The sequence below is a fragment of the Camponotus floridanus genome, unplaced genomic scaffold (genome assembly GCF_003227725.1).
Source record: "Camponotus floridanus strain SB8 unplaced genomic scaffold, Cflo_v7.5 scaffold598, whole genome shotgun sequence".
Taxonomy (NCBI): domain Eukaryota; kingdom Metazoa; phylum Arthropoda; class Insecta; order Hymenoptera; family Formicidae; genus Camponotus; species Camponotus floridanus.
Genome location: NW_020229767.1, coordinates 7,107 through 20,301, shown reverse-complemented (window position 1 = coordinate 20,301; position 13,195 = coordinate 7,107). Strand labels below are relative to the sequence as shown.

The window sequence follows — 13,195 nt, the reverse complement described above, 5'->3', positions numbered from 1 at the left end:
GCTTTGTTGGGTATCAATCTGAAATTAAAATATTATTTTCATTATAGAAAATGTACAGAAATAATATGAACATGGTACAATAATATTTGCGATTTTATTAGCGATTTATGAATTGCCTTGCAGCTTATTGGCATATGTAACTATGATTTATTTGAAAATCTATGCATTTAATGATTGAATTTTTATTTACTGCCATTTACCCTAATAAACGCGATATCGACAGCCAATATGAAGGTATACTTCTTTCTCGGAAATTCTGTCTTTGTGCATCAATTATTAGTGAAGCTGCTTCCTGTGGTGTAAGCCCCTTTCATTATACTTGCAAATCTATCATTGACAAATAAAATAAAATTATTTATCAAAATAATTATTATTTTATATTTTTATTACTTAAAACATTTTTTTCAATATAAATGTATATAAGATCTAATGCTAATAAAAACTCTAAATTATATTTGTCGAATATGCTGATTTACAAAATATATACATATGAATAAGATTATAATTTATATATTTACATATATTTATCGTTATTAAGAAATATTATTTACAATTTATTAATTTTATATTATTATATAAATGTACCTTAATCTTGGATTTTTTGAGAATTCCAGTAAGTATTAAGGTCGGAAAGACGGTAGTAAATTTAATCAAAGATTTTCCTTTGCTATGTATACGTAATTCATCGCTGATAGCTTCCATCAGTGCTATAATACGCATATGAAAAGAATATTAGAAAAATATACTCTGTAATTGTATTTTTATTTTCATCTTGAATTTATATTCGCATAATATTCGTCAATTTACAATTATATTATATTATATTATATTATATTACATAACCCTTTGCACTCCATAGGCGCCGCTACGGCGACATATTATTTTGTATCACAACTAAAGAATATAAAAAGAAAAATATTTTAAAGATTTTGATTGATGAAAATCAAGTAGCATTGATTTACTGATATGCGTATACAGCGCCTTTCCCCATCATTTTAATCTCGTTCATTGTTTGATTGTTAGTTTCTTCATTAATATCCCAACATATGACTGTTGCTCCTAACGTGCATAACCAATCGCTAATTCTTTTCCGATACCATGATCTGCACCTGTTATCTATCGCAATAAATGTATTAAGTATCATTATATATTTTCATGATATATATTATTATTATATATTATATATAGTTACAAATATTATCATGAATATTCGATAGTTTACAATTTACTAATTTTAATTCAAGTTGGTTTGTTATTTGATAGAATAATTTATAAGACGAAATAATGTTTCGATAAGATAAATTTGTTAACATATTTACACATATTAATTTTATAAATTGAATATATTAGTATAGAAAAAACAGCTTTTTTATTTATGCATATTGTATGAATTCCACGCACCAAAACAATTTCACCAGCTACGCTTCTTTTTGTTATTGGAATAAACATTGTGAATATGCTCTCCCAAAAAAAATAAAAAACTTTTAAAATAAGAATAATATTTCTATCAGAAGAAGCATGCCATCGAATATTTTCGCCATAATTCTGGAAAGTTAGTAATACATATTAAATATTAATAATATATATTTTAGATAAAAGTAAAATAAGAATTGATTCATTTTCTTACTTTCTCTTTTTTTCTGTCTCTTAGAAAAATTTAAGTAATATATTTATAGGCAGTATAAAAGAGAAAAGGAGAAAAATTTTTGATACTAGTTATATTGTAAGATTTGATACTTAAAGATATATAATACTATTTTACGTAATCTTAAAATTTGCATTTTAATAGACAGTAATACTTGTTTTGTAAGATATGATGTATATTAATAGAATATTGAAATATATTTTTAATATTCAGTTACACAACATATTGTACAAAACAAGCGATTTGCTATTAAAAAGTAAATTCTTAAGCTATAATATCTACATAGCTATCAGCTATTTATATCAGTATATGTTCTGAATTAGCATTTTCATTGTCGTAAAAAGCGTGGACTTATATAACAGATATTCTATCGCAAACGTCTCACATATGAAGAAAATTTTATTCAGAAGAGGTATAAATTATTTTTATAGATTATTTTATATAAATTATTTTTATTTTATTTTGATCATAATATATGATTTTATACAAGAACAACACATAAATATTATCTTTGCTGTTATGTAATTATTTGCTCTTAGTTTGTGGTACACAGTTCGTTCAATAGATTATCGAATATTAAGATTAAATGTTATGCTAGAGAATAAGGAATATGTTAATTTCCTTCAATCAATTTTTAAAATAGGAGCAATGTATGAGTGTGTCTGTGTATGTAATGTACGTATTGTGTATGAATATCAATACTTAAAGATAGGTATTAAATACAAGTATCTTCAACATAAATTTTTCTAACGAATATTTTCCAAATTTTTGCTTTATTTGTTTTATATATTTTTACAAATATTTCTACGAATAAAATATTATAGTTTATGAATAATTAAATAAGAACTTTGCAAAAAAATCATTTTTTTAATAATTTTTTCAAAAATTTTTATAACTTAAAGACAAATGTATTTTGCCGATAACAATATTCCTTAAAAAGACAGTTTTATATTTTCATAATTTTTTAAATTTTTATTTATTTATTGCATAAAACCGAACAATTATTAGACACAAATATGGTAAGATTTATTTTATTTACCTGATTATCATTGTCGTCCAAAACTCTTTTATGATGATATTATTCTCACCTTCCAATCTCAAAGCTGTTTGATTCTATTAATGAACTAATTCTGATGTTTCCTCGATTTATATAAGTTGTTGAAGTTCTGCTCTTTGACTCTGTTAACTGATCTGATGACTCTGCATCACTGATACAGACTTTTAATGATTCTTTGATTTTTATAAGTTGTTGAGCTTTATTATGTCCCACTTTATATTTATACTATGTATGCACACACATGTAAATTCTCCTGTTTTTTTGCTTCTATTTTTCTTTTTTTCTTCTTTTTTTCTTTTTTTTATCATTTTTTTAATCATTTAAAAAATTTTTTTTCTACTCTTCTCAACAGTTGTCAAATTATGCGTTTTCTCGCTTCTGACGTCATGATTTTAATATGACTGCGGTGACTACTCAGGAGCTTAAAATATTTTATATATATATATATACATATATAAAATATTTTAAGCTCCTGAGTAGTCACTAAGAATCATAGTAATCATTTTTAGTAGTCATAAGTAGTCATTAAGACTAAGAATCTCGAATTGAAATTTATATATTTATTTGATACCAAAAAAAAAATTCAGCACACTAATCAGTTTCATAAGAAAATTAATTTTCTGTGAAAATGACAGATGACCATCGGTTTATTTGGCATCTATTATTATTTGAATTGAATTTATGTATTCAAAGGCTTCTTGATTCTTTAAATTCATTTTTAATTTAATTTAATTTTTATCTTCAATATATTTATTATATATATTATATTTTTTATATACTATGAAAGAAATTATCAATTTATATATTTACACAATTGTAAACGATAATGATGACGCGAATTCTCTTTCCAGAACGTAAAACATATTTGAAACATATTTTATTTTTATAAAAGACATAATTAAAATCGACCACACTGGCAATTTTATTGAGGTAAAAAATCACAACGTTTCGACCATAGGTTTTAGTCCTTTTCGAGTGAACTACAAAAAATTATTTCCAGTATTACAAACAAAAAATAAATTACATTGATTTTGAAATAAAAAATGAGCAACAAGTTATATACATACAGTAATTTAGTTAATTATTCTATCGTGAGAAATAAGAAACTTCGTCAAGATTACTTCGTCAAGATTATCATGTTAACCTCTCCATCGACACACAGAAAAAGACTAGACAACCTTTATTAGTCTATCATAAATGTTGTTTAAATTTTCGGTATCCTTTTGTAAGTTAATCGTGTTGTCAAACTTTTTTATAAAAAACATTTCGGCAATTTCTCTCTTTCTCACGTGTTTCTCATTATGTAAAATAACCGGTAATGACCAATCGAAGTCATGATTAAATTCAACTTTATGTTTGCTGATAACAGAAAAATTACTTTCGTGCACTTTTATGTTGGTGCGATGTTCTTTTACACGAGTGCTTACATGTCTTTTTGTTTGGCCAATATATGATTTATTACAATTTTTGCAGTTTAATTTGTAAACGACTTCCGTCCTGTTATTGGTTGTTGTTGTTTACAATGTGCCTAAAAAACTCAACGCATTGATTAAACGTGATTTTACCTTTAATAAAAGTGCCAGTGTGGTCGATTTTAATTACGTCTTTTATTTTATCTACTGGCGACCTTCAAGAATTTAATGTTATTTTATTTTTATTTTTATTAATGTATTTTTTTAAATTTGCTTTTTAGAAAGAAGCTACTTTCGATAATCAATAATCAATTACTTATGATAATCAATAATCATTATTAATTATTAATATCATTCGGTAATAATAATAAGTACTCATTAATTACATCCCGTAAGTACTCATTAATTTTGTTTCTTCTAACTTTGATTCTTCTACACATTTAAAACAACATTAATTTTACTTCACGTTGAGAGCAATCTTTGTCAATATTTACTGTCTATTTAAAAAAGTACCCACTTTGGTACACCAATTTTCTCCTTATGCCCCCCTGCCTCAAATATTTATTTAATTTACTAATGAAAGAGAGATTTCCCTATTATTCATCACCGAATTGCATCCAACATATATGAAACATAAAACACGAAAATTAAAAATTTACAATATATAAGTAAAAAACGTTAGCATATAGTGTTATTTAAAAAGGAACATAATGGTTTTCGAGTGATTAAAAACGACTTTTATTACTAAATTTAGCGTAAAGAGATGAAAAAAAGAAAGCTCTATTATCTCCTACACAATGCTTATCATGAAATGTTCTGTATAATCTAGCCAACATTAAAGTATAAAGTAACATCAACGTATTTTATCCGCCCACTGGATCATTTCTCGACAGAATGCATATCCTGTACAAAGTTTTCCGCAATGTTCTTTTTATATTTTTCTTTTTGTTATTTCAAAATTAAGACGATTAACTTTTAAAGAAAGAAAGATATATAGATATATGCTTTTTTCAAAGCAGCTCTTGAAACGTTAATCGCCTTAATTTTGGAGCTATAAGAGAATGAAGGGAGAGAGAAAAGAGGGAACGCGATGCTGCGGAAAATGAGAAAAGAATTGTATATCCTTGCAATTGTCACGCAAGATTCGAGAAAAGATGCGGAAAAGATCCCGGCTATCAATCTGTTCCCGGTGATACGCGCGCGAATAAGTTTCCGAGGGAAATCCCTCGATATAACGGTACGAAATTCGATTCGTATTGGCTAATGAGGTGGAATGGGACATTCTTCTGGAAAATTGTGGGAGATCCGGGAATATTCGCGCCCCTTCCGAGCATTGGAGAAGTGGAATATTCCTCTCCCTTAACTACGCAAGAGCGAAAAGTTAGATTCGCGAGCGAAGCTACGCGGAAGGAAGCTATTTAGACATCGCAAGGGGAAAGGGAGGCGTTAGTCGCGAGAAATTCGATCGGATGTTACAAACTAGTGCGATACGCTAATTAAATTGTTAATTGAATAGAATTAGAAAGTTGCACGTCGTCCCTTTTCGCGTGTCTCACCTCTTTACTCGAGTCGCTCGCGAAATCCTGGGTGCGACTTTTTTACGAAAAATCGCGTTCTCTAAACGTGACAATCCCTTGTTTCACCCGGAAAAGTGAATTACCAGTCGTAAAATGTTCTCTCGTAATTTTCTCATAATTAACCAGTCGTAAAATGTGCTCTCGTAATTTTCTCGTAAATAACGAGCTCTATTTCAAATTATGAAGATGAGTTTTTTGTGGGGAGGAATTTTCTAAATTTTTCCAGATTCAGATTATGGATTTTAACGTTTATATAATTTTACAAGCTTTTTCTGTCGTTTCATTTGTTTCGTGTTTCCAGTTTTATATTTCTCGTTTGCACGATGATTATTTTTCGTTCGCCGCTCGTGAAATACCATGAAATCTCCATCTCTCGTGACCGAGATTGAAGACGTCACGTTTCAAATCAGCCGCCTTTACGAATTACCTCGCGCACATGCTAATCTACAAAGGACACAATATATGGAGACATTAATTTAAGCCCCGATGTAAGGTTGTGCCACACGAGTAAATATATATCTTAAAACAAAGGAACGCAATTACGCAAACAACATGTACACGAAGAACGAATTACAGCTTGATGTTCGCAATCGCGAAAAATCTGTACACGAATCACCGAAAATTACAGTGAAATTTTAATCAGGTCAAATTTGTACGCAAAATATTTTGCTGTCGCGAATATAAAATACTTGCACGTCTGTTCAAATCTTGATATACATTTTTATTGATACATTTGTCTCGGATTACTTTCTTAATAATATGCGAATATTCCCATCTGTATCCGTGAATGAAGCATCATTTAAATTAAAAATATTCTTCAAAGGGAACATTTCTCCAAAAATTAATTAAAAATGTGTACATTTAATTTTATTGTAATTTTCATTACAAAATATTTTATATCAAAATACATAAATTATAATAATAAATTTTGCGATAAACATGATTTACATTAATTAATCAATTATTTAATTAATTAATTAATATTATAACAGCCAACACATCATTTAATCTACTATAGTTTGAAATCACAATAATATCTTTCTCAGTCATGAAAATAATTCATTCACAAGAGTTAATATTCATACATTTGTATCTGACGTTAAAATATGAATTATTAATACAAGTTTTTTATTGATACAAATATGTTACATTTATTTCCAATGTGGAATAGTTGGTTATTATGATAGTTGGTTATTGAGTTACGATACATAAAATATGTAGTATATATTGTATTGCTACACTAAGTTTCACTAAATTTTAAAAATATATAGTTATAATGAAATGAAAACTTTTACATTTTTTATGGAATTATATTAATATATTAATAAAAATATAGTCATTAATAAAAGTATATATAAAAGTGGGATTGCTATTATTAAATAAAATATTTTAATTCTTCTTTTTTTAAAACGAAGTTTATTAAAAAAAATTCAAAGATATGAAAATACCAAAATATTAAAAAGTATTTTTAACATAAAAATATCAATGTCTCAATAATTTAATTCAATTACATATTAATATCAAGAAAAATTCGCATTTATCAGAATTTATCGTAATTAATGCGCATACTACTGATTTCTCTATGAATCTTTCAAATAGCTTAATGAATCTTATTATTTAAATTTTGTTTTTAACTTATTTTGCATAAAAATTCTATATGTAAATTACAAAATTATTATAAATTAAAATCAGATTGAAATTTATTTAATTTGTGTAGTTTGTTTTCACATATATTAAATTTTAATTTGTATTACATTATGAAAAAAGAGTAATAATAATGTTCGATTCGACCCTATGCCTATGTTAAAAACGGATTTACATTTGTAGCAAAGATAAGAAAATTTAATTGAAAAATATAAAGGAAAGAAATGTGGAATATAAAATGATAGATATTAATATTATTATATTATATATAGATATAAATAAAGTTTATCAGAGTTGTTGAATTAAATGGCTAATTGCAAAATTTATCTATATGTAGTATATTAATTTTATCTTCGATATTCTCACGAGTTATATTTTTACGATTCTTAAAATCATTATAACAAATAAAAATTTATGGAACTCTACAACAGTCTATTTGAATTATTATCATTTTATTCACTATAAAGAAATCAATTCGTTAAATTAGAATGTGATAATGAATAAAAAATTATTTATTTATTGATGTAGTATTTTGATAATGTATTAAATTTATTCAAATCTAAAGTTATTCTAATTTAAATATGAAAGGTTGTAATAAATTTTATCTTTCATATTATCAAATGGAAATAATTTCACATATTTTACATTCAAACATTTTATATAAAATATGTACATAAAATTATTTTAAAAAATATTGAAATTATTTTTTAATTATTTTAATTATTTTTTTATTTTAAATAACAGTAATTTGCTACAAAAGATATTTATTTTATAAATTGAAAAATTATAATAAAATTATAATGGTTATAATAATTATTATGATTATAATAATTATAATTATAAAATAATAATATTTTTAATATTTTGAATGTGCAAGACACAAATAACAAATTCAGAGTAATACATATATTGAAAGATATATATATATATATATATATATATATATATATATATATATATTAGAGAATTTGGAAAAAATATGGGCCGGTGTACATCATTATATAAATATAAATATATATATATATATATATATATATATTTATTCTTTAATTTTCTATATCACAGCCGAAATCTACGAAATCGTAAATGCAATTGAATGCTTTGTTGGGTATCAATCTGAAATTAAAATATTATTTTCATTATAGAAAATGTACAGAAATAATATGAACATGGTACAATAATATTTGCGATTTATTAGCGATTTATGAATTGCCTTGCAGCTTATTGGCATATGTAACTATGATTTATTTGAAAATCTATGCATTTAATGATTTGAATTTTTATTTACTGCCATTTACCCTAATAAACGCGATATCGACAGCCAATATGAAGGTATACTTCTTTCTCGGAAATTCTGTCTTTGTGCATCAATTATTAGTGAAGCTGCTTCCTGTGGTGTAAGCCCTTTCATTATATTTGCAAATCTATCATTGACAAATAAAATAAAATTATTTATCAGAATAATTATTATTTTATATTTTATTACTTAAAACATTTTTTTCAATGTAAATGTATATAAGATCTAATGCTAATAAAAAACTCTAATTATTTGTCAAAATATGCTGATTTACAAAATATATACATATGAATAAGATTATAATTTATATATTTACATATATTTATCGTTATTAAGAAATATTATTTACAATTTATTAATTCTATATTATTATATAAATGTACCTTAATCTTGGATTTTTGAGAATTCCAGTAAGTACTAAGGTCGGAAAGACGGTAGTAAATTTAATCAAAGATTTTCCTTTGCTATGTATACGTAATTCATCGCTGATAGCTTCCATCAGTGCTATAATACGCATATGAAAAGAATATTAGAAAAATATACTCTGTAATTGTATTTTTATTTTCATCTTGAATTTATATTCGCATAATATTCGTCAATTTACAATTATATTACATTATATTATATTATATTACATAATCCTTTGCACTCCATAGGCGCCGCTACGGCGACATATTATTTTGTATCACAATTAAAAAATATAAAAAGAAAAGTATTTTAAAGATTTTGATTTTTTCGACAATGAAGAGATTGACTTTGATTTTGATATATTTAGAAACAATTTAACTGATAGCAGTCGATTATAATAAAATTATTTATATTTACCAAAAGTACCACTAAAATATCTTGAAGCAAAGGTTAATAATTACACGTTAGACATACGAATAAGACTATAATAAGATTGAATTACCTCTGATCGCTGATTTTGTGGGACAATAAACCGTACCACGTGCAACGCCTTTAAATGCTGCTAATGATGAGACTGCCACAATATGACCATGATTCTTTTCAATCATACTTGGTAGGAATGCTTGCAACGTCTAAAGATTTCGTTGAGAACAATTACACGTGCATGCATGTGTATGTATACATGTGAATATACTTATTTAGTGTTTTGAACTTATTTTAATTGTGAATGTGGTAAATTAATTTTCAGTATTATCTCTATTTCTAAGAATAATGTAAATTATATTGCTAATTATTTTATATACATAAGACTATAATGCTATATAGGCTTTATATTATATATATCTGTGTGTATATATCTTATAATTGCTATGTGTGTGTATTTCAAATATATCACTTGCCCAATAATGCGATTTTAAATTGACATCTATAACTCGTGTAATTTTATCGGCACTGTTATTTAAGAGTGCTCTGAAAAATCCTATACCGGCATTGTTGACTAAAATAGTAACGTCGCCAACTTCTTTTCTCACTTTTTCAGCTACCCTAAAGACTTCTTTTCTGTCCACTACATTACACCTATAAAAATTTTTCTCCAATTTTTAATCAGCTGATAGTAGTTAAAATATGTGTTGTTAATTGTAATTAATTGTATGCGCGTAAACTATTCGAACTTTACTTATTATTTTTTATTTTATAAAATCAAGTAGCATTGATTTACTGATATGCGTATACAGCGCCTTTCTCCATCATTTTAATCTCGTTCATTGTTTGATAGTTAGTTTCTTCATTAATATCCCAACATATGACTGTTGCTCCTAACGATGCATAACCAATCGCTAATTCTTTTCCGATACCATGATCTGCACCTGTTATCTATCGCAATAAATGTATTAAGTATCATTATATATTTTCATGATATATATTATTATTATATATTATATATAGTTACAAATATTATCATGAATATTCGATAGTTTACAATTTACACATTTTTAATTCAAGTTGGTTTGCTATTTGATAGAATAATTTATAAGACGAAATATTGTTTCAATAAGATAAATTTGTTAACATATTTACATATATTAATTTTATAAATTGAATATATTAGTATAGAAAAAACAGCTTTTTTATCTATGCATATTGTACGAATTCCACGCACCAAAACTATTTCACCAGCTACGCTCCTTTTTGTTATTGGAATAAACATTGTGAATATGCTCTCGTAAAAAAAATAAAAAACTTTTAAAATAAGAAATAATATTTCTATCAGAAGAAGCATGCCATCGAATATTTTCGCCATAATTCTGGAAAGTTAGTAATACATATTAAATATTAATAATATATATTTTAGATAAAAGTAAAATAAGAATTGATTCGTTTTCTTACTTCCTCTTTTTTTCTGTCTCTTAGAAAAATTTAAGTAATATATTTATAGGCAGTACAAAAGAGAAAAGGAGAAAAAATTTTTGGTACTAGTTATATTGTAGGATTTGATACTTAAAGATATACTATTTTACGTAATCTTAAAATTTGCATTTTAATAGACAGTAATACTTGTTTTGTAAGATATGATGTATATTGATAGAATATTGAAATATATTTTTCATATTCAGTTACACAACATATCGTACAAAACAAGCATGACTTGCTATTAAAAAGTAAATTCTTAAGCTATAATATCAGCTATTTATCAGTATATGTTCTAAATTAGCATTTTCATTGTCGTAAAAAGCGAGGACTTATATAAACAGATATTCTATCGCAAACGTTTCACATAAGAAGAAAATTTTATTCAGAAGAGATATAAATTATTTTTATAAATTATTTTATATAAATTATTTTTATTTATTTTGATCATAATATATGATTTTATAATCCAAAAAAACAACACGTAAATATTATCTTTGCTGTTATGTAATTATTTGCTCTTAGTTTGTGGCTCACAGTTCGTTCAATCGATTTTATCGAATATTAAGATTGTGAAATGTTATGCTAGAGAATAAGGAATAATGTTAATTTCCTTGAATCAATTTTTAAAATAGGAGCAATGTATGAGTATGTCTGTGTATGTAATGTACGTATTATGTATGAATATTAATAAAGATAGATATTAAATACAAGTATCTTCAACATAAATTTTTCTAACGAATATTTTCTAAACTTTTGCTTTATTTGTTTTATATATTTTTACAAATATTTCTACGAATAAAATATTATAGTTTATGAATAATTAAATAAGAACTTTGCAAAAAAAATCATTTTTTAAATAATTTTTTCAAAATTTTTATAACTTAAAGACAAATGTATTTTGCCGATAACAATATTCCTTAAAAAGACAGTTTTATATTTTCATAATTTTTTAAATTTTATTTATTTATTGCATAAAACCGAACAATTATTAGACACAAAATATGGTAAGATTTATTTTATTTACCTGATTATAATTGTCGTCCAAAACTCTTTTATGATGATATTATCTCACCTTCCAATCTCAAAGCTATTTGATTCTGTTAATGAACTGATTCTGATGTTTCCTCGATTTTTATAAGTTATTGAAGTTCTGCTCTGACTCTGCTAACTGATCTGATGACTCTGCATCACTGATACAGACTTTTAATGATTCTTTGATTTATATAAGTTGTTGAACTTTATTATGTCCCACTTTATATTTATATTATGTATGCGCACATGTAAATTATCCTGTTTCTTTTTTTCTAATTTTCTTTGTTTCTTTTTCTTTATCATTTTTTTAATTTTTTTTCTACTCTTTCAATAGTTGTCAAATCATGCGTTTTCTCGCTTCTGACGTCAACTATGTGAACCTGGCATCCGACTTTTAAAAAATTAATTTTTAATACAAAAAACGATAGCATTTCGATTGTAGTTGTTTTGTAGTAACAATAATTTCGTTTGTAGTTTTATTCCTTAAAAAATATAAAAATTCGAAAAAATGACTCGCACCCGACATTAAATATCTCAAATCCGCTTGCGCAGTCTTCTTTAGAATCGTTTGTAGTTGTTTGTAGTGCTTTTCGTTTCGTTTGTAGTTGAACGGTTCAAAAATTATAAACATTTAAACAAATGGCCAAGAGTAAACTTTTTTGTTTATTGAGATATCGCAAATCCGCTTGCGCAGTCTTCTTTAGAATTGTTTGTAGTTGTTTGTAGTGCTTTTCGTTTCGTTGGTAGTTTGTGCCATTCAAAAATTAGGCAGCATTAAACATTCTTCTCTTTGAGTTCCTTATATTAGATAATTTTTATAATTGGTAAATATATATTTGCTAATGTTAAGAAAATATCGATGTTTTTCCCATATTAAAATGTCAAGCATTCTTATAAATACACACATGTGTATTTAGTGTATTTGGAGCGATAAGAGAATGAAGGGAGAGAGAAAAGAGGGAACGCGATGCTGCGGAAAATGAGAAAAGAATTGTATATCCTTGCAATTGTCACGCAAGATTCGAGAAAAGATGCGGAAAAGATCCCGGCTATCAATCTGTTCCCGGTGATACGCGCGCGAATAAGTTTCCGAGGGAAATCCCTCGATATACGGTACGAAATTCGATTCGCATCGGCTCTAATGAGGGGTGGATAGGGGTGAATGGGACATTCTTCTGGAAAATTGTGGGAGATCCGGGAATATTCGCGCCC

General features: G+C 25.8%; 1 protein-coding gene and 1 long non-coding RNA gene across 2 annotated transcripts; both read right to left on the bottom strand.

Moving 5' to 3' along the window:
- Positions 1-939: 939 nt before the first annotated feature.
- LOC112639352 lies at positions 940-1,490 on the bottom strand. The gene is made up of 2 exons (XR_003123456.1): positions 1,402-1,490; positions 940-1,116 (listed from the first exon to the last, which is right to left on the bottom strand). It is a non-coding gene; the product is annotated as an uncharacterized LOC112639352 (long non-coding RNA).
- A 6,873-nt stretch (positions 1,491-8,363) lies between these two features.
- Positions 8,364-10,502, bottom strand: LOC112639353 (short-chain dehydrogenase/reductase family 16C member 6-like). Its single transcript, XM_025412946.1, has 7 exons — positions 10,491-10,502; positions 10,260-10,414; positions 9,940-10,117; positions 9,543-9,672; positions 9,016-9,136; positions 8,634-8,759; positions 8,364-8,451 (listed from the first exon to the last, which is right to left on the bottom strand). Exons 1-7 carry the CDS (start codon positions 10,500-10,502, stop codon positions 8,382-8,384), a joined length of 792 nt encoding a protein of 263 aa, XP_025268731.1. The 3' UTR covers positions 8,364-8,381.
- Between the last annotated feature and the right edge of the window lie 2,693 nt (positions 10,503-13,195).

What these genes read in the sequence shown, in the direction of transcription:
- LOC112639353 (XM_025412946.1), bottom strand. An exon ending in ATTTAAAATCGCATTATTGG is followed by an intron (nt 9,673 to 9,939) that starts GCAAGTGATATA and finishes CGAAATCTTTAG; the next exon opens with ACGTTGCAAGCATTCCTACC. An exon ending in TCGATATCGCGTTTATTAGG is followed by an intron (nt 8,452 to 8,633) that starts GTAAATGGCAGT and finishes TTTTAATTTCAG; the next exon opens with ATTGATACCCAACAAAGCAT.